The sequence below is a fragment of the Onychostoma macrolepis genome, chromosome 24, assembly GCF_012432095.1.
Source record: "Onychostoma macrolepis isolate SWU-2019 chromosome 24, ASM1243209v1, whole genome shotgun sequence".
Classification (NCBI taxonomy): Eukaryota; Metazoa; Chordata; class Actinopteri; order Cypriniformes; family Cyprinidae; genus Onychostoma; species Onychostoma macrolepis.
Genome location: NC_081178.1, coordinates 13,219,754 through 13,242,095, shown reverse-complemented (window position 1 = coordinate 13,242,095; position 22,342 = coordinate 13,219,754). Strand labels below are relative to the sequence as shown.

The 22,342-nt window shown below is 36.6% G+C and overlaps 1 protein-coding gene across 2 annotated transcripts in view; it reads left to right on the top strand.

The window, feature by feature from the left end:
* prex2 (phosphatidylinositol-3,4,5-trisphosphate-dependent Rac exchange factor 2) overlaps nt 1-22,342 on the top strand; it is a 152,908-nt gene that overhangs the window by 30,096 nt on the left and 100,470 nt on the right. For both annotated transcript variants that reach the window (XM_058765209.1, XM_058765208.1), the window contains exons 2-8: nt 3,738-3,809; nt 8,218-8,340; nt 8,881-8,985; nt 10,496-10,597; nt 13,868-14,029; nt 19,733-19,866; nt 19,976-20,079. In XM_058765209.1, coding sequence (XP_058621192.1) covers nt 3,738-3,809; nt 8,218-8,340; nt 8,881-8,985; nt 10,496-10,597; nt 13,868-14,029; nt 19,733-19,866; nt 19,976-20,079 — 802 coding nt within the window. The remainder of the gene's footprint in view (nt 1-3,737; nt 3,810-8,217; nt 8,341-8,880; nt 8,986-10,495; nt 10,598-13,867; nt 14,030-19,732; nt 19,867-19,975; nt 20,080-22,342) is intronic.

Here is a 22,342-nt window from a genome sequence, read left to right as displayed (position 1 = left end):
AGCTGAAGAAGACGAGACGGTGGCCAGCAGGTGTATGTGAGTTTGTCTGCTTGTGGTTCACATCCATGAGTTTGTGAGTAAGTGTTTTGGACTGAATTCTTGTGAGGTGTTCTTTGAAAGGGACAAGCTGTTTTTTCCTGCAGTCTCCTTGGATCATATCCACCTTTCCACCCTGAAGTTCCTTAGTGACCCAAGACTCATGTTCAGTGGATACTGGAATCTTTTTTTTTTTCAGTGACTGTAGACAAAACAGGAAACTTTAAAGGAATATTTGACCCAAAAATGAAAATTCGGTCTTCATTTACTACCCTCATGTTGGTTCAAACTTGTATGGCTTTCTTTTTTTCTGTGTAACATCGAAGGATGTTGGTGTCTAAACAGTTCTGAGTTCCATTGACCTCCATAGTATGGACAACAAAGACTATAGAAGTCAATAGGACCTGAAACAATTTGGCCACCAACATTCTTCAAAATACCTTCTTTTGTTATCCAGAGATTTTTGGGTCAACTATCTCTTAAATCTCTATTGCAAGCAGTCATTTTTTTTTTTTTTAATCTAATGAGACTAGCATTTGCTGTGGAAGGTTAAAAGCTGCAGAACCTCATTGCAGTGGGACCTGTTTTAAAGCTCAGATGACATGAAACAATATGCAAATGTAAACTGAAGTTACATGTTAGCGCAAACCAGCAGCCCTGTCAAGCCAATACAATGTGCTGTTCGCAGACACTCCACATTCATGTTCATTATACTTGCTAATCAGCCGGTGTAGCTGTGGAGCACAGCTACAGAAACATAATCAGCACCGAGGCTTTAGCTGCGCAGCCGAGCTGCAATCAAGAGCTGGGTTTCGTTGCCTCCTTCCTTATTCGCCCTTTCATTTAGATTTTCGATTGGAGAGCTTTCTGGAACTGTTCAGTTTTAGTTGATGAAATATATAAGTGGTTAGTTCTCGGCCTTGTAATCAGCACATTCAGTTTGCATGTGATTATCTTGCCGGTTGAGGGCTTCTCTTTGGTTATTTGGTCTAGTGTTATAGACCCACTCATTCAACAGTGAGGACGAGCTGTTTACAGCACAGCCAAGACTGATATGCTAACAGGAAATGCCTCGTTTTCTGTACTGCCATTAAATTGTAGTTTTGCAGGTATTATTTTCAGTGAAATAGCACTTTTTTAATCTCTTCATCTATATGAAATGTCAAACAGATCAAGAAAAAAGACTGTCGATTGTGCTTTGACTTATTAGCACCAGCTAGATGGAAAGGGTTTGCTGGCTCTTTAGCATTGTGGCAGTGCTGTGGTACAGTGAAGGTATCAGAGAGTAAAATCATGGTACTTTTATATTATGCCGTGGCAAAACAATACTACAGTGTTACCATGTTGTATGTCCAAAACAACACGGTGGACGTGGACCATTTAGTGCTAGGTGATTAAATCTCAATAGTGTTAACAATATATATTTTGATAATTATGTATTTAAAGTCTTTAGGACCTAAAAAGGATATATATATATATATATATATATGTATATATATTTAATTCCCAATCAGAGTAAACATAAGCTGAAAAGATAGCGCAAAGTTTTTATTCCCCATTAAATGAAGTGTAATCATTTTCATTTATATTATCATTTAAATGTTTGGGTTCAGAATGATGGTTTTTATTTATAAATAAATGAATACTTCATTCAGCAAGGATGCATTAAATTGATCACAAGTGACAGTAAAGACTTTTACATTGATGCAAAAGATTTCAAATAAATGCTGTTCTTTAGAATTTTCAATTCTAAAGAATCCTGAAAAAAATGTGTTACGGTTTTCACAAAAAATATAAAGCACCAAATCAGCATATTAAAATGATTTCTGAAGGATCATGTCACACTGAAGACTGGAGTAATGGCTGCTGAAAATTCAGCTTTGACATCTCTCTTTTCATCATAGAAAAGAGTTATTTTAAACTGTAATAATATTCATCATTTTTTAGTGAATTTTGATCAAATAAATGCAGCCTTGGTGAGCATGAGAGACTTCTTTTAAAAGCATAAAAAATGTCTTACTGACCTCAAACTTTTTAGTGTATGTGCACCTATTTCATAATACACAGCAATGTTTACCTATTTACTAATATTTTTATTACAACATTTTGGGAACAGTACCACCTGGAGACTTTTGTGAGCACTTGTGTAATTACTCATAATCAGACTTAGGGATCAGTTAACTGAAACAGCTTGAACTGATTCACCAAAATGAACCAATCTTAAAACCTCTTAAAGCTCTTGTGAGTACGTTTACATGGACATCAATATTCCGTAACATATATTTTAACATGATTAAGACAATACTTTAATTAAAAATCTACCATGTAAACAGAGATTTTTGATTACCTTTGATTACGGCAGTGGTCAACCGTTTGATGGCAAACAAAAGAGCATGGCTTCAACAACGCCGTCGTCTGTTTGCACATATAGCATGATAAATAATTAACTGCACTTGAAGCTTTCAGTAAAATTAAAAATGAAACAACCAAAACTGTATATGGCATCATAACGAAGATGAACTATATGTTTATACTTGAAATTCTGGAGGAGACATCGGATGGTGTCGCGTGGAAAGTAATTACGTGTGCCAATAATCGATCTATGTACTATAATATGTAAAACGGGAACATGTAAAAAGGAATATTCTAAAAGCAACTCATGTAAACACCTTACTCATAATATTGTCTTATTTAGAATAAGGTAAATAATTAAATTACTGATGTCCATGTAAATGTATGTTGCGGAAATAGTCTAATCACATTCTTTAGAAAAATCATTGCAATCTTGGTAATGTTTCTTGCCAATATTATAATCTTAACTGTTTAAAAACGAAGAACTGAATCGGCATGTGAACTGTATTATCATAAACCTCTAAGAAGTTCAACAGCGCTGGGTTTGTGATGCAGGATGTTCTTTCAGCCTTTTTATTTGAACATGTACCATTGTATTTAGCATGCATATTTCACAAACTAAACATTTCTGAATGAGCTTCTGACCGCCTTTGCCTTGTTCTTATTAACAAATCAACAAGATGTACAACCACAACTAAGATACCACACTTTTATTTATCTAGCTTTGAGATGTTTATAATCCAGACTTGACAGCCCAATTATCTCAGGCTGTTTTATAATAGAAAAAGCAAGTGTGACACAGCGATATAGATAAGATGTGAATAGTTTAGGTTATATTGAAATGATTCTCCCCATCAGCGTTCTCTGCTCCAAATAGAGATCTTACCGTATGATAGGATTTATTTGTGTTTACTCAAATTTCCTTCATGCAAATTGACTTGTGGACACAGCTATTCATCAACACCAGTGCTTGAGATTTACTGTATTCATTATTTCTGGTTTCTTGGCAAATGCAGTCACTCTTCCTTCCTGTTGTTTTTATCTCAAGTCCTGTTTTGTCAGATCCCCAGTATTGTGGCATCTTTCTCGTTCTCCTTGGGAAGGTTGTAAATTACATTTGTTATTTATTCCCTGCTGTCTGTGATCCGGAGGTGAAATTGGATTTCATGTTGGATCGTTAGTGTTGGCTGCGGTTTGCTGTAGTTTGACAGTCAGGGCCTCTTCATCCAACTTGGTGCAATTGGATATTCAACTCAGTCTTTCTCAGACAGATGACCGTTTGCAGGAGGAAGACAGTTCGGTCTGTTTGCTGACTATTTACATTCTCCTCTTTCCTGTGTCCCCAACAGGTACTTCTTCATCGCCTCAATCAGTATGCTGTTTCTAAAATTGATAAGAATATCACAGAGGAAACTGTCAAGGTGAGTTTTGGACACACTATTGGTTTTAGGGGTGCATTCAAGCTTCATTCAAGCATTCAAGGAATAGTTCATTATATTCATTTAAACACCGTAATGTTGTTCCAGCTAACAATTTTCTTCTTTTTTCTTCCAAGAAACTCAAAAGAAGATGTATTTTCTATATAATGAAAGCAAATGAGCTTCAAAAAAGGATAAAAAGCACCATAAAGCATTACAAATATGGTCCATAAGACCAGTATTGTTGTTATTATTAAAAATAGTTTCCAGTAATTGAAATAAAGCTAAAATAAAATAAACATGAGATTAGAACTTAAACTTGAAACTTAGAAATGTTGCCTTGGTAACTTTAAAAAAAAAAAAAAAGATTATCAGAGTACATTTTCTAAATAAATACTATTTCAGTCTCTATTTCATTAATTTTGTTAAATTCAGTATGTTTCTTACGGATAACAAAGGAACCAAGAGGACATTTTCTTCCTTCATTTATTTATTTATATTTTGGACTCAATATTGAATAACCTGGACTCAACATTGAATTTTCCTTACCTAATTGACATTGTTGTTTTGAGACATCTATACATTCATTTACTTCTTTAATATTTGTTCATTTAATTTCTGTGTGTAATAAATGTGCCGGCTGTTTGCTGGTTTCATACCAATTGGCCCAAAATTCATTTCTATCCTCATAAGAGTCAAACCTAGCCCCATATAGACATCTGGTTGGTGTAATATAGTGTTGTGTTATACAGTGATAACCAGTGTTACATACCTTTATGTGGCGAGCCAGCCAGGAGGCTAATTACAGCCTGAGCACGTTATCTGATTGAACTGAGTGACATTTTCTATTATTTTCTGTAAAGTTTTGAAAAGTGATTAAGCAAAATGAGTATTTCAGATTTTGAGAGACATTACAATGTTAAAGCAAAATGTGCTGTGTGTGTGTTAGACGTGACCAATACTGATGCTGAAGATGAAATCTCTGAAACCCTTGGAAAGTGTAGAGCTGTGGTGAAAATAGTGAGAAATAGTGAGAATATTTTGTTAAATTCAGTATGTTGCTTGCTGTTTATTGTAATTATTTGTGAAATGTACTAGCAATTCCTGAGTGAAAATGGTTTAGAAGTAAATACTTAACCATTGTTTTTCAATGTAACTGAAAGTTTAAGTGCTTAAATTATTAAAACTGAAAAAATAAAAAAAAATAAAAATAAAAATATATATATATATACAGGTGCATCTCAATAAATTAGAATGTCATGAAAAAGTTAATTTTTTCTTATAAGTTATTTCAAAAAGTGAAACTTTCATATATTTTAGATTCATTGCATGTAAAGTAAAACATTTCAAAAGTTTTTTTGTTTTAATTTTGATGATTAGAGCTTACAGCTCATGAAAGTCAAAAATCAGTATCTCAAAATATTAGAATCTGAGTTTCAATTAATGACCATCCCTACAGTATAAATTCCGGGTATCTCTTGTTCTTTGAAACCACAATAATGGAGAAGACTGCTGACTTGGCAATGATCCAGAAGACGAACATTGACGCCCTCCACAAAGAGGGTAAGTCACAGAGGGTCATTACTGAAAGGTGTGGCAGTTTACAGAGTCCTGTATCAAAGCATATTAAATGCAAAGTTGACTGGAAGGAAGAATTTGGGTAGGAAAAGTACAAGCAACAGGGATGACTGCAAGCTTGAGAATACTGTCAAGCAAAGCTGATGCAAACACTTGTGAGAGCTTCACAAGGAGTGGACTGAAGCTGGAGTCAGTGCATCAAGAGTCACCACGCTCAGACGTCTTCAGGAAAAGGGCTACCATGCCACTCCTGAACCACAGACAACGTCAGAAGCGTCTTACCTGGGCTGTGGAGAAAAAGAACTGGACTGTTGCTCAGTGGTCCAAAGTCCTCTTTTCAGATGAAAGTAAATTTTGCATTTCCTTTGGAAATCAAGGACCCAGAGTCTGGAGGAAGAGTGGAGAGGCACAGAATCCATGTTGCTTGAAGTCCAATGTGAAGTTTCCACAGTCAGTGATGATTTGGGCTGCCATGTCATCTGCTGGTGTTGGTCCATTGTGTTTTCTGAAGTCCACAGTCAACGCAGCCATCTACCAGGAAATTTTAGAGCACTTCATGCTTCCTTCTGCTGACAAGCTTTATGGAGATGCTGATTTCATTTTTCAGCAGGACTTGGCACCTGCCCACACTGCCAAAGGTACCAAAAGCTGGTTCAATGACCATAGTGTTACTGTGCTTGATTGGCCAGCAAACTCACCTGACCTGAACCCCATAGACAATCTATGGGGTATTGTGAAGAGGAAGATGAGAGACACCAGACCCAACAATGCAGATGACCTGAAGGCCACTATCAAAGCAACCTGGGCTTCCATACCACCTCAGCAGTGCTACAAACTGATCACCTCCATGCCACGCCGAATTGAGGCAGTAATTAAAGCAAAAGGAGCCCCTACCAAGTATTAAGTACATAAACAGTAAATGAAAATACTTTCCAGAAGGCCAACAATTGACTAAAAATGTTTTTTATTTTTATTGGTCTTATGAAGTATTCTAATTTGTTGAGATAGTGAATTGATGGGTTTTTGTTAAATGTGAGGCTAAATCATCACAGTTAAAAGAACCAAAGACTTAAACTACTTCAGTCTGTATGCATTGAATTTATTTAATACACGAGTTTCACAATTTGAGTTGAATTCCTGAAATAAATGAACTTTTCCACGACATTCTAGTTTATTGAGATGCACCTGTATATATATATATATAGTAAGTCTTTTAATGTCATACAATAGATTTGTGTGAGGAACAGACCATTATTTAGGTTGTTATATGTTGCCGTAGTTCTCACTCAGCAACGTTGTACCAAGTTTGACATCAGTGATATCAAGCATCAAGTTCCTTTATATCTTGTGATGGATTATGACGTGCCAGACATGAAATTGACAAAATTAGCATATTTATGATTTGCAAAATGGGAACTATTTCTTTAAGGGTAGGTGCATGGGTGAACCAAACGGTTGTAAACAATAAATGCTCAGCATGGTTAGCGGTGCGTGAACGATCAGTAAACTCAATGCATTCTCAGTGGGACAGAACAGTGAGTGCTTGATCACTCAGTCATGTAAACAAACTCAGATTGCTGTTTGCATGTTTTAGTACCGTACCGCTTTTTTGGTACCCTTCCGTTGGGGTACCTAGCACAGCAAAGGGTACCAAAAGCGTGGAGCTAAACTCACTACAGAAGTTGATTGGTTGACTAGAAACGTCACTTTTGCGTGATACAAGGGGATAAAGCTTCTCCTTCACTTGTTCCGCTCTGCTGTCCGTGGTTGTTGGGCATATTTTCATCAGAGTGCGCAAACACAAAAAAATATAACAGTGTATTTTATAATTTTATATTTTCACACAGACAATAGCCATTTCTCAATATGCGTTCTTGTCTGTTCTTGTGGACTTGTGAAACGTCATTGCCAAAAAACCCGTATAATTTTTTAAAATATACTGTCATGAAATGTAGTTTTAAGAGTTTTTCAGGCGAGAATGTAATTGTTTAAAACTCAAATCTGCCGTTTATTTATAAAGATGGTGCCTATTTGAAAATTTGCTATGCCGATTTCGGAGCTCCAGGCGATCACCGGGCATCCGTGGTCTCATGAATCTATTATTTGTTCCTGGTCATATCGTTTTGGCTGAGCACAAAGTTATGTTTAACTTTATATATTTATTTTGAACTTTACCGTAGTACAGCGCTGACCTGTAGCATACATTTGACTGAATTGTTTGCTTTTGTCTTTATTTCCTCTTATATAAGCCTCTTATACTTTGTACTTATACTTTTATAATGGCTATTATTGCTCATTAAAACTGACATTTAACAAAAAGAGGCAGAGTTTGTCGATCGTCGATCGTTATCGTTATCGTTGATCGTTACTTTCTGGCATACACCACGCCTAACAAGAAAGGGTACTATTGGCAGTGGAAACGCAAGAGTGATCAGGGTTACCCGTACCGAATCATACTGTTCTGAACTGTACTGTACCGTACCGCTCAGTGGAAACGAGCCATGAAACATCTGAATGTGATTGTATTAGGTATAAAATAACAAAATAAATGTCTTAATAATTGTCTTTTAACTATATTTCTATTGTTTAATACCTTGACACCTACCTGTTTTTTTGTGCTATATTTATTATAAGTTAGATATTTGTTTGATATTTTTCTGTCTAATCCAAAAATATTCATATATTTTTGGGAGAGATGCATGGACTGTTACAGTAACTTTCAGACATTTTCAGTCCTTTTCCTCCTCAGTTTTTGCAGCACATTGTTGGTTTTCCAGATCCAGACAATGTTGCTCAGTCAATAAGTCAATCTTTCCATTCATTCGCCCCACAGGTGCTGTTTTCTAACCTGGAAGAGATCCTGTCTGCACACAGGGACTTCCTGTCCATGGTTGAAGAGCTTCTGCAGCCCGACCCCAACCCGTATCATGAAGTGGGACGCTGCTTCCTGCACTTTGTAAGTCTCTTTCTGCCACTCTCTCTAATTCTCACTGTATTACACACATCCCACATCCCTGCTGAAAAAAAACCTTCTCGGTTTAAGCTGGTCTTAGCTGGTTTAAGCTGGACTCCCAACCTGACAGGCTGAAAAGTGTCCAAAACCCCTCCAAAATCTGCCAACAGTTGAGGCTGGGAAAGTAAGTAGCGTAGACTGGTTTGAGGTGGGTTTTTTTTAGCAGGATACAATACACAGTATAAAAAATTAAACATTTGAATTAAATATAAATTTCAATTTTATATTTCTGAGGGTAGAACACTGCAGGGGTGCTTTGAATGACAATGCTGTGTTGTGGTTTTGGGATGAAGGCACTACTTTGTTGTGCTAGCATTCAATCTGGCAGTCTTCCTTCTGCCTTTGGGTGAAACCTCAGACATGCTGAAGGGCATGAGGAGTGAAATCTCAGAAATAGTTAGTCATATGCAGCTTCAAAAGAGCTTACCAGAGCTGACCTCCTGTATGTGACTGGCTGTGTCTTTGTGTGTTTTTGTGGCTCAGAGAGGAAGGTTTCAGATTTACGACGAGTACTGTGGGAATCATGAGAAAGCCCAGAGGCTTCTGCTGGAGCTCAATAAGATCAGGACAGTACGCACGCTTCTGCTGGTAAGACACTTGTTGCTGGACTGTATGTCATTTTTTGTGAATTTGCAATATTCATGTGTACTATGTACCACAGTCATTTTTACAGGGCTGCACGAGTAATCGAAATAAAAACAAAATTGTGTTATTATCAAATCGCAAAGGCTGCGATTTAATTAAATAAATATGCTTTTTTAAAATAATTTTAATAATTTTAATTTCATTTTCTTATTTTATTTTATTAAACAAAAATAAATATTTATAAATTTAAGTTGTTATACATGGCTGCTGTTCTTACTCTAACTGTTGCACCAGGTTTTTCAGTACTTGATTTATAATGCTTAAAGGGATAGTTCACCCAAAAATGAAAATTCTGTCATTAACTTCTTACCCTCATGTCGTTCCAAACCTATAAGACCTTTTTTCATCTTCATAACACAAATTAAGATATTTTTGATGAAATTTGTGCGGTTTCTGACTTGCATAGAAAACAAGGGAACTACCACATTCAAGGCTGAGTAAGGCAGTAAGGATATTGAAAAGAAAACAAAAATAATGGTTTTATTCAGAAATTTCAACGCAGGAGCCGGCGTTAATATTTCAATATTAATGATATTATTAATTATTACTTTAAATTTTATTTTATTTTATTTGCATTAAAACACACGAATAAAGATGTTTTTGTTGGGCATATTTCCTATTCCTGTCCCTGGACGGAGAGCTCATTAATGGGCATTGTTAATGGGCAGGACCGGGTCAAGGTCAGGTCTAACACTGAGGGCCTGGTGGCGTGTGTTTGTAATACTATATCTTACGACCTCCTGTGATACATGGGAGCTCCTTGGAGAGTCTGACACGAATTCATTTCCTCTGGCTGAACTGACAGGAGTGTCCTTCAACGCTCTGTCTTTGTAATGTAATGCAAGCAAGCACCGACCCTTCTATAACACTAAAATGCATTACATTAAATACATTAAAAGACAAGCTGCGTACTCACATTTTTGAAGCTTTATGTTGTGGATTTACTTTAGAAATATAAAAGCATGTATATTTTAACATTTATTCCAGTGCAACTAATTGATCTATAGATGTCTCTTACAAGTGCATTAATGTAAACATATTTTTTCTTCCTTTTTATTAGGGTAATTTATTATACTTTTATTTATTTATTTTTGGTGTATTAAAAGCTCTTTATGCTCTTAATATTTGTTTGCGGTATTTTTGAAATTAAGATAAATTAATGTGTTAATATAAAAACATAAATATAAACACTGGTGTTTTTAAAAGGATACTGTTGGTAATCTATACAGTAGGATTGCGAGCATTTTTAGATTTACTGCTTCCTAAGTCTTTGAACTCACGCTGTGTTGGCTATACGGCTGTAATTGAATTTGATTTAATGGCAATTTTATAGCCATGACCTTGGGGGAATATGTCATCCATCTGAGACTCAAATGCACGTATAGAATGTTATTAACGACTGCACAGAGGATTTTGTTATTTTCTGATTACTTTTGCTTGTTTATCTCTTAAGAACTGCATGTTGCTGGGCGGCAGGAAGAACACAGAGGTTCCTTTGGAGGGATACTTGGTTGCACCCATCCAGAGGATCTGTAAATATCCATTACTCCTGAGAGTGAGTACAGTACAAATTATAACTATATCAGCTATAGACAGTTCAAACTACATTGTAACATGACCTCATCAGTGACTGTACAGTACTGGAAATAATTAGTAATAAAATGATCAGTTATCTTTGGAAATTATTTATTATTTAAAATTATATATATATATATATATATATATATATATATATATATATATATAGTCACGGTGCACATAGCAGGCAGGAACGAGGAACACGCAGACGAGGATGAACTTCAAAATAATAGTCTTTAATCATGGCAAGACAAGACAAGACAGGGCAAGACAAGGCAGGGCAAGACAAGGCAGGGCAAGACAAGACAAGGCAGGGCAGGGCAGGGCAGGGCAGGGCAGGGCAGGGCAAGACAAGACAAGGCAGGGCAGGGCAGGGCAGGGCAGGGCAGGGCAAGACAAGGCAGGGCAGGGCAGGGCAAGACAAGACAAGACAAGACAAGACAAGACAAGACAAGACAAGACAAGACAAGACAAGGCAGGGCAGGGCAGGGCAGGGCAGGGCAAGACAAGGCAGGGCAAGACAGGGCAGGGCAGGGCAGGGCAAGACAGGGCAGGGCAAGACAGGGCAGGGCAAGACAGGGCAGGGCAAGACAGGGCAGGGCAAGACAGGGCAGGGCAGGGCAAGACAGGGCAGGGCAGGGCAGGGCCAACACAGACAGGAACACCGGGGAATAATGAGTAGACCAGACGAAAACTAACTAAACAGGCAGGAACTAAATACACATGACAATCACTGATAATTACTAAAACACAGCTGGACAAGACTTAACTAATAATCACACTAAACAAGGACAGGAACATGACCAAATATGGACACAAGAGGCGGGAACACGACAGATAGGACAGAGGACTGACATATATATATATATATATATATATATATATATATATATATAATTATTATTATTATTTAAAATTATTATTATAATTTTTTTTTTTAAATATTGGTATTATATAAAATAACATTTTTTCCCCAAATTAATTTGGAAATGTTTTAACACTTGAAATATAATATTTTATAATTAAACATATTAGATTTAAACATCTTAAATAATAAAACAAGAGATAAAAGTAGTAATTCAGATCTGATATTCTGATTAGTTTGTCACACTGGAAGTGAGATGTCAGCTCCTCACAACAATTTATGAACACTTGATTATTATTATAATTTTTTTTTTAGAAATAATGTAATCCTCATCGTTATTTTGTGGTGGAAAAAAAGCAGTGATCAAAATTAGAGAACAGCAATGATTGTAGCACGAAGAAAGATTTCAACTAAAGTATCTGGAGGTTACAGCAGTCAAAAATGAGTGGGAAGTGTAGAGGCCATTGCTTTGAATTACTTCAGCACATCTGCGGTCACAGGACATCACTAGTTTGGTCTTGGTCCACTCTTCTTCCAGTCTCTCCCACAGTTCGGTGACTGTAGTGTTTTTTTAGCCATAACTTTGTCACCAAGGAGTTTCCAGAGATTTTGAATCGGGTTTAGATCAGGACTCTGGCCTGGCCATTTCATTATTTCAATGTTTTTAGCTTCAAGGAACTGCTTTACCTGTTTTGCTGTGTGACAGGGGCATTGTCTTGCATGAAAACTGCAGGCTGATTGGGTGATGCTTGCAGGGAAGATGTTTCTGAAGGAGGTTTTGATTTTCACCATTTGCATTCACCCTGCCATGTACTGTAGCTGTAGAAGATTCCCAAATCCTACTGCAAAAAACATCCCCCAAACCATGACACTTCCTCCTCCAACTTTCACTGACTTCTTTACGTACTCTGGGTTCAGTCTATCTCCAGTTTGATGACAAATATAATTTTTTACACCTGACCCAAATGAATTAAATTTGCTTTCATCACTGAACTTTGGACCAGGTCTTCTCTCTCCACACAACATGCTCCTCAGCAAAGGTGAGCTTAGCTTTTTGATTTTTTTTTCTGTTGATGAGAGGTTTGGTCACTGCTGAGTGTGCTTTCAGTCAGCCGTCTCTTAAACGTCGAGACACTGTATGCCAAGACCCTGTTCAGCGCTGAACTGGCAAGCAATTCCAGCTGCAGTGTTGAACCGATTGAGATTCTCCGCATTATCCTGTCCTCTCGTGCATTTGTCTTCCGTGGACAACCAGCCGTTTTGGGGGTCTTGAATGACTAAGCGACATTGTAAAGATACAATATTCTTGAAATCACAGATTTGGAATAACCAACTTCTCTTGCTATGGCTGCTGTTTTCCTTCATCTGGACAACCTGCTGTCGGAGGGGTCACTTCAGAACACCTCACCATCTTGCAAAGTCTGTGAAAACTGGAAAGTAGGGCTGCCAGATAATTATTGAAATTAGCACCAGGTGCCAGATTAACACTAATAACTGGGAGGTATCTTAAATTATTTTCTAATTTTGATCAGTATTTGATCAGGATTTTTTTTTTTTTAAGTTCTCATTTAAGTTTTTTATACTGTGTTTCAAAATATATTTAACTCATGAAATATGCTTAAAAAACTGCGCTTTTGCTAGGAAATTCTAGGTTGTTCTTTAATTTTGATCTCCACTGTATATATATTTGGGCCGCATTTTCCAACATTGCTTGTTGTCACCCTCACAGCTCAAATACAAATCAGTAAAACACTAAACTCCACATGTTTTTGGTAGAAGGGCAGAGTGTTCCAAATTATACTGTACATTTACATGGAAAATCAGCAACAATTTTACAAGCCATTGTTTACACTCTGAGTTTCATCTATTGCCAGGCCCACTGCTAATGTTTCGTGGCTGTTCTTGAACCCAAAACATTGATATTTAAACCATTTACTGTAAACACCCACTAGCGCTAGTTCATGTAATAAGACCATAATTTCTGGCGTATTCACTGAGCTTCTCACAGTCTGAGCCGCCGTGGCCCCTCTCGCTAAATACCAGCGATAGGCATCTGTGGTTGCTCAGATATCTTAGACATGTAAATGTGAGCGGCAGAATTAAACTGATGAGGCAGAACACTTGTGTTTAGACTTGGTTTAGAGATTAGCATCTTCCTCAACACACCCCATCTTGCAGTAGCAAGAACATTGAACATACCACAAACACAGTTTTAGCTATAATTCTTCAAAAAACATTTGGTAATTCCATCAGTAAATGTCAAGCTTTGTTTCAAAGTTGAGTTCACTTTGTACATATTCATGATACGATCATGTTTTCTTGTAATTACACCACTTTCTTTGCATGTAACACTTGATGTTTTTGTTCTCTGTGGATGTTTAGGAGCTGCTGAAAAGAACCCCAAAGAAACACAACGACTACTTGATGGTGCAGGAGTCGCTGCAGGTGATGAAAGCTGTTTGCTCTAATATTAATGAGGCCAAAAGGCAGATGGAGAAGCTGGAGGTGCTGGAAGAGTGGCAGTCTCATATTGAGGGCTGGGAGGTAAACACACACATAAACACACACACGTCATGATAGGAATCTCCATTTGAACTCTGTTGTGTTTGAACTATTACTGGTACTTACTATGGCACCCCCCCCCCAATTTTTTCTAACAATTTAAATGTCTTTGACTTCACTTACTAAATAAAAAGTATTACAAAAACAATCATATTGACTAATCTACTTCACCTGAGTTAGTTTGAAGATCAGAAGATAAGAGGCACCATCACCAACCCTCAAAACTCCATTATTAATTTTGCCAGTGTCTTTGATGTAAACTTTTGAAACTCTAAAATCTTTAGCCCTAATTGAACTTGATGCTTTTGTTCGTCCATTCTTTCAGCCTCCGTACAACCCCTCCCTCCACCCTCCAGCTCAGCCGAGTGCTCTTTAGACTACGCCGGCACTGTCTGCTGTTTGCATCAATGCCTTTAATTAGACCCACTTTGTACGGTAGCGGCCGCTTGACCATAGCACGAGATTAACTCAGCCATTATTCATATTCAGATGGCTGATTAGAGCAGAAATACTTTCACAAGTGCTCTATAAACTAACCATAAACTATATCTAATGCAGATGTGTTCTGCCCCCATCTCATCAAGTAACTAGCAGGTACCGTCGACTGCTGTTCGAAACTCATTTATCCTCCAGACTTCCCTCTTAATAACATGTGATTGGGCATGGGGCTGCCAGCCAAGGGTAACAATGGCGGTGATTGTGCAGGCAGTGTGGGTTCTGTGCTTGGGGTTTATGTAACGGACCCGTCCAGTGAGGTTTTATGTGAGCGGGGCGCTCGGTGGCTTTGGGGAAAGATAGAAAGAGGTGAAATAAAAGACACAGACATGGTGAACTCAAACTCATTAGGATGTAAAAGTTGACCAGGACATGAATTAGTTTAGACAATGGAGTATAAGTGGTAGTTCAAAGAAAACAAAAATAAAATTTTGTCATGATGTATGCATTCATATGACTTTTCTTCAATAAAAGACAAAGGAGAGCTTAGCAAAATGTTTATGATAATCATTGATATTATTAATATATATTTAAATATACATTACCGTTCAAAGGTTTGGGGTCTTATTTTATTCTGATAGAAATGAAAGTGGTAGTTCACTTAAAATTGAAAATTCTGTCATAATTTATTCACCCTCAAGTTGTACCAAACCTGTATGAGTTTCTTTCTTCTGTTGAACATAAAAGAAGATATTCTGAATAATATGGGTAACCAAACAGTTCAGCTATCTCTTTAATACTTTTATTCAGCAAGGATGCATGACATTTAATTAAAACTGAAAGTAAAGACCTTTACATTGTTACAAAAGTTTTCTGTTTCAAAGTAAATGTTGGTCTTTTAAACTCTAATCAAAGAATCCTCAAAAAATGTAGTCCCACAAAGGAATGTTTCTTTAGCGTCAAATCAGCATATTAGATTTTTTTCTGAAGGATCATGTGACACCGAAGATTGGAATAACCTCTGCTGAAAATTCAGCTTTGGCATCACAGGAATAAATTATATTTTAAAAATATATTTAATTAAAAATGTTATTTTAAATTTTAATAATATTTCACAATATTACTGCTTTTACTATATTTTTATCAAATAAATGCAGCTTTGTGAACATAATAGACTACTTTCAAATAATCTTTAGACCCCAAACTTTAGATTTTTAGCTTATTTCTGTCATAACAACTCTCGGAGAGTTTAGCATGGTAATGTACATGACAATGTTAATGTGTTTGGTCTTGGCGGAATAGACCTGATACACTGCTGCTGCTGTGGCAGAGCACTTCCTGCTTTGAGTATGTAAGAAATACTGTTGCTGAACATATGAAATAGCCCCCATATACAACATACATGAAATCACCCTGTAGCAGATCTATGCAGGTGGAGCTGGGGAGGTGGAGGGTTTCTGAAGCGCGCTGCAACTGCTAAAGCAAGCACTAGCCGAGTATTTGAATGGTGAGCAGCAGCTCATTAGCTGCTGATGTGAAGAAAAAAAAAACAATCAGCTGTGCCATGTGAATAATGATGTCACTATGTCAGATTGAGTTAGAACTTATTAGACTGCGCCATCTAGAGTTTCATGACAGAACTTTGGATTAGACTCATTTGCATATGCACATATTCAAATGTATCACATGAAAACCGTTAATGTTTGGAAGCACAGATGTTGAGCTTGGTATAACTAGAGTATTTTTCTCACAAAAGCCTAGCATATGACGTCAGAACATTTGGGATGTAGGAATCTAATGGACTACGTTTACAATGCTTTTAGGGTGTTGTCTTTGTCATGGAGTTTAAAGAGGTCACATGATGTTGCTAAAAAGAACATTATTTTGTGTATTTGATGTAATGCAACGTGTTTACGCGGTTCGAGGTTCAAAAAACACATTATTTTCAACATACTGTACATTATTGTTGCTCTTCTAAGTCCCGCCTTTCTAAAACGCGTCGATTTTTACAAAGCTCATTGTTCTGAGAAGCGAGGTGTGCTCTGATTGGCCAGCTATCCAGTGCATTGTGATTGGCCGAATACCTCAAGCGTGTGACGGAAATGTTACTCCCCTTACCATGTTGTGATGCCGTGTTCCAGCGCAACGAGACTAAAACAATAAAACCCACTATAAATGAGGCATTTGTTGCATTCAGTGAGGACATAATTACTGATTATAATGACTCATACAGTCTTTTTACGCGTTGTGTTGCGTTGCGCCGCACCGCATAAACATAACACCATGTCTGCATTTGTTATCATAGAAACGCCAAACAAGCACTACTCTACACAGCTCAAAACTCGCGTTTGAATAGTTAGTTGCAAATTCTTTAAATATTGAAACTTACTTACAGGCTGTGAGTCAGAAACACCAGACTGTCCTTGCGACATTGAAATTGCCCTACTTTATAGTGTTCACAGCCATTCATAGTGTTCACATTGTAGGCTACTCTCTCCCAGGACCAGGAAACAGTCCTCCGTAAAATGCGCTGCACACACTCAAATCTTTGCGTTGTACTGTTCTGGAACAGTGTTGTAAATATAACTTAACCACTGATTTTTAGTTGTGTACTCATTTGGAAGGCCAAACAAAGTACTTTCGCTTTCACAACGAAACACACAGCGTCTCCACAACATGGCGGCGGCAGCAACAATACTACAGCGAGAATAAAAGTTACGCCTTCTTTCATTGTGTATACGTTTGGGCAGTGTTATGCAAATCTTCTAGACATGTGGGGGCGTGTTTGAATGAGCAGTTTTAGGAAGGCGTGGCAGAGTCTTAACTTTTGTAAAGAATATCTCTGGGTTTGAGAATTTAATCAACTTTACAGATCTTATATATGCTCAAACAGCTTGTAACACTCCAAAGACAAAGGAAAACGTGAAATAGCATCATATGACCCCTTTAACAGACTCTCATACTCACTTTCATTGTATGGCTAGTTTTGTGTTCCACAGAAGAAAAAAAATGATCTAGATAGAGTAAATAATGGCACTGCATTTTTATTTATTTGTTCATTTATTGATAACTTCAACAGAGTCCAAAAGTCTGGGTTTTGTGATTGCGGGTGTTGTTGATAGGACGCTGTGGTAGGTGTGAGTCACTTTGGCATGGTGGCACTAGACTGAGTTAACAGTTGTGTTAACCACGAAAGTCTCTGTGCTGAGTGTTGAGTTTAACTGTCTCACGTACAACTTCTATTAGATCTATTTTTAAACATATTTTGCAGATGGCGATGCAGAGGATAGCGTTTATGCTTACATCCTTTTGAATCTGTTTACCCATCTGCTTCATGAGTCACTGAGCCGTATCGTATTCAAGAATGCAAGTAAATGAATTTGTAAGCAGTCCTAATAAGTTCAAGTCTAGCATGTTTAGAGATTAAACAGCAATGACCGCAACTATTTTTAAACGAATAAGTGGACTTTTGCATTTGATCCTAGCAGCCTTGCACGTGTCCTTGTGTTTTAAAAAGAAATTTTGCAAAACAAAGGCCATGTTGTTTTAGCATTCAGGGTGCGTGTTGAAATGAATCTAGCCAGGTTTCTCTGTCCACATCAACCATTGTAAAAACATACCACAGAATGAAAAACAGGCGGCCAGATTTTACGAGGGAAATATAGTGGAATGTTTTATAACAGACAGACATGGGTTTCGAAAAATGATGTTGACTGAATTTTGTTTTAAGATCTACAATTTCGCTGCGAGATTGTTTCTGCCTGTAACACATATCTGAGCCGTCACACCCTTCTGGTAGGCGAGAAATTATATACATTCGGTCTGTGTGGCCAGAGCTGTCACTTTAAGTTTCTCAGAGGACAGCAATGCATATTATGGGGAAATTTCAATGCACCATTTAGTCGTGCACACTATTCGAAGTGCAGTGACCATTCCAAAACCACATTTATGAAGTACACTGTGACCTTCTGGAAGCAGTTCCCAAATCTGTTTTAGGCTTCTGTGCTTCATTACTGGCCTTTTGCTTTCCTGTTACTTCATGTCCAGGAAACAAGGCCTTTGACGGGATGCACATGCACAATGAAAGCAAAGAGTCCTAGATTTGCTTCGTAATCATGAACTTCAGCTCCTATTAAATGTGAAATTCATCACTGCATTAATATGTGTTCTGGATTTGGGGGAAGAGGAAGAGGTTGTCTGTTCTCACTGGCTGTGGGTGGAGATGGGATGAGAGAGAGTGGTTTTTCCACAGTAGTGTCCAGAAGCGGCTGGTTGCTCATTGTTGTTGACCTCCTGCGCAGCTGTGTGTCCTTCACAGCAGGTCTTATGAAGCAGTGTTCATGAGACTCTACTGACCAAAAGCGATCTGGGAAACAAGACAAAGTGTGGGACAGAGCAGTATGAGGGATGGACCACTTGCACAAAAAAATTAATGGGAGAAATTGTAACACTTAATATGGCAGCTGTATGACACAGAAGAACATTTTTAGAAATTACTAGTGATCATTCTGTAAATATCTTCTCTATTGTTCTTACTCAGGGCTCCATCATCACAGACAGCTGAACTGAAATTAATCATTTTTTATTTTATTTTATTTTATTTAAGAAAAACACATAGAATACACATAGAAATTATTGTTAACTAAAACTATATAAAATGTTTTGTTACTTAAAATGAATATTAACTGAAATAAAATACAAAAAAGTAAACTTTTTTTTTTTTTTTTTGTGCCAATTTCCAAGGCAACATTCTCATTTTTGTTTTGTTTAACTTGAAGTACTAAAATAAATAAAACTAAATGAACTAAATCTAATAAATAAAAAAATAATACAAACTATATAGACAAGTGAAAATAGAAAATGTACCAATAAAATCTAATTCAAAATATTAACAATATTATCAAAATATTAACAAAAACTGCAACATCACAGACAGCTGGACTGAGATTTATTGAATTTAATTGAATTTAATTGAATTTAATTGAATTTAATTGAATTTAATTTAATTTTATTTTATTTAATTTTATTTAATTTTATTTAATTTTATTTAATTTTATTTAATTTTATTTAATTTTATTTAATTTTATTTAATTTTATTTAATTTTATTTTATTTTATTTTATTTTATTTTATTTTATTCGTTTAGTTTAGTTTAGTTTAGTTTAGTTTCTTTTGATAAAGAAAACATTAAAATAAAAAGTACATTTTATTTCTAGCACAAAATTTTTTTTGCTCTATTTTCTACGCTCAGGGCTCCAACATCACAGACAGCTGTACGGAGATGCTCATGCAGGGAGTTCTGCTGAAGATCTCTGCGGGGAACATCCAGGAACGCATCTTCTTCCTCTTTGACAACTTGCTGGTGTACTGTAAGAAGAAGAACAGGTGAGCTTTCACTTTCACCTGTCAAACCTTTCAGCTGCCAGCTGTGTTGGTTTTTAATGAGATAACAGAGAAGCTCAGAGTAATGGTTCTGTACTGGGTTCTGTTACAGGCGCTTGAAAAACAGTAAGACGGCCACTGAGGGTCCTCGTTACCTGTTCCGAGGCCGAATCAACACAGAGGTCATGGAGGTGGAGAATGTGGATGATGGAACAGGTGTGTTGTTTACTCACCCTCATGTCATTACAAATCTATATCAGTGTTATGTTAGTATAATTGAGATACTATTAGAAAATTCATTTTAATTGTATAGTTAAAATTTTAGTAATTGAGTTTTTAGTTTTATTTATTTTACTACAATGAAAATGATAAAAGTTGCATTCTATTCTGTTCTATTCTATTTTATATTGACACACTGCATTCCAAAATTAATGTCAAATTGAAATAAAGAAACTATATTTTAAATAATATTTGTGTAAAGGCACCTTTAGATGGATTTTTTTTGTCATTTCAGAGGATAAAATTAATTAATTAATCTGCACGCACACGCACACACACACACACACACACACACACACACACACACACACACACCTATGTTCGTTTTTGTGAAAAGTGGGGACATCCCATAGTCGTAATAGTTTTTATACTGTACTTACTGTATGTGCTATTGCCCTACACCAATCCTACACCTAAACCTACCCCTTACAGGAGACTGTGCATTTCAACTTTCCCCAAAAAAACCTCACTCTGTATGATTTATAAGCGTTTTGAAAAGTGGGGACATGGGTCAATGTCCTGAAAAGTCACCTTCACCTTGTAATACCTATGTCATACCTTTGTCATTATACAAATCTTTTCACAAAAAGACTTTTCACAAAAAATGCACACACACACACACACACACACACATATATATATATATATATATATATATATATATATATATTCATTTTGTTTTAGTTTTTAGTTATTTTAGTATATTAGTTAGACTAAATGAAAATGCTAACTGTTGTAAATGAAAAGAAACAAGTTTACATTTTTAAAATATTTAATTTAATTTATTTCATATTTGATTTTTTACTTTTAATTAAAGATAACGTAACTTTTTTTTATTTTATTTTTTTTTACTTTTATTTAACTCTAATACCCCTTGATCCATATGACAATTGTTTCTTTCTGTAAAACACAAAAGAAGGATTTTATCCGAATGTCTTTTCCATATAATGAAAGTAATTGGTTACTAGGGCTATTAAGCTCTAAAAGTGACAAAATACCACCATAAAAGTAGTTCATATAAGTCATGTGACAGCAAACGTAATTGGCTTTAATGGAAATCCATCCGTTAGTTTAAAAATAACTGAATAATCTTTGCACCCTCAGGGAGAAACTATAATAAGCTCTATAGCTCTGTAGCGCTTTATAGTTTCAAAGTGTGTGGGGTAAGCGTTTAACGACTTTAACAGTTAAAGGTTAGAAAAATGCCATTTTCTGGGCAGGATGACAAGTGCTTGGAGCCCGGTGACTGGATGAACTCTTGAGTGGAGTGTGTTTTGGCGATGGAGAGGCCCTGATTATCAGTTATATTTGTAGAAGCAATCATTTGCTCCCTGGCGGACCTAATATCTGGCTGCTCTGGAGATGGATGGGTTTCAGTCCATGGAATCTAAACAAAGCCAACACCGCCGCATTTGCTTGTGGGTGTTTTCCCATTCTCCCCAATGTCTCTGTGTAAAATCCAGGCATAGACTATTATTTGCGTGTAATGAAAGCCATTGATGGAGACTTCCTGTGCGCGGCTGTAAAAGTGCACTCTAAGTCATAGATGGAGAGTTTCTCTTTGATTTCCATTTCAATTGTTTAAATGAAAGAAAGAATTTAAAGGTAAAAGCTTGTTGCTTTCTATTATAATGAATTAAAAAACTGCAAGGGCTAATGAAGCGGTTTTAAAACCGATGGGTCTTTGTATGAAAGTTAAGAGCTATTTGGAAATTGATTCGGTTGAATTAAAGGAAGATGCTGCCTGTGGCGGCATTATCCCACCAGCGGTCGTACAGATGGATGTCTGTAATTTATCCAATTCCTGTGCTGAATTGAGAGGCGTAATCATTGCAACACACAGGCCGTTCACGGGGGAAGGAAACACAGGCGCCCAGATTGACTGATTATGGTGCGAACGAACGGCCCATTTCTAATGCATGAGATAAGAAACTGATGAATACATCTCACCTTATTTGCTTTTTTTTTTGCTGAGGTGTTTGTTCGCATATGGTTTTCAGAGTTATACTCTGGCAGATCTTGCTTGTAGGGCTGTCACGATTATTGCATAATCATCATCCAAATAAGGGAGTTTTAAGCAAATGTAGTCTACCTTTTAGAAACAGCAGTGTGTTATGTGAGCGTTTCAAATGAACTCATGAACTACATGTGGATGTATTAAAATGATGGTTGCGTGCTTTGTTTCACTTTATGTAATTGC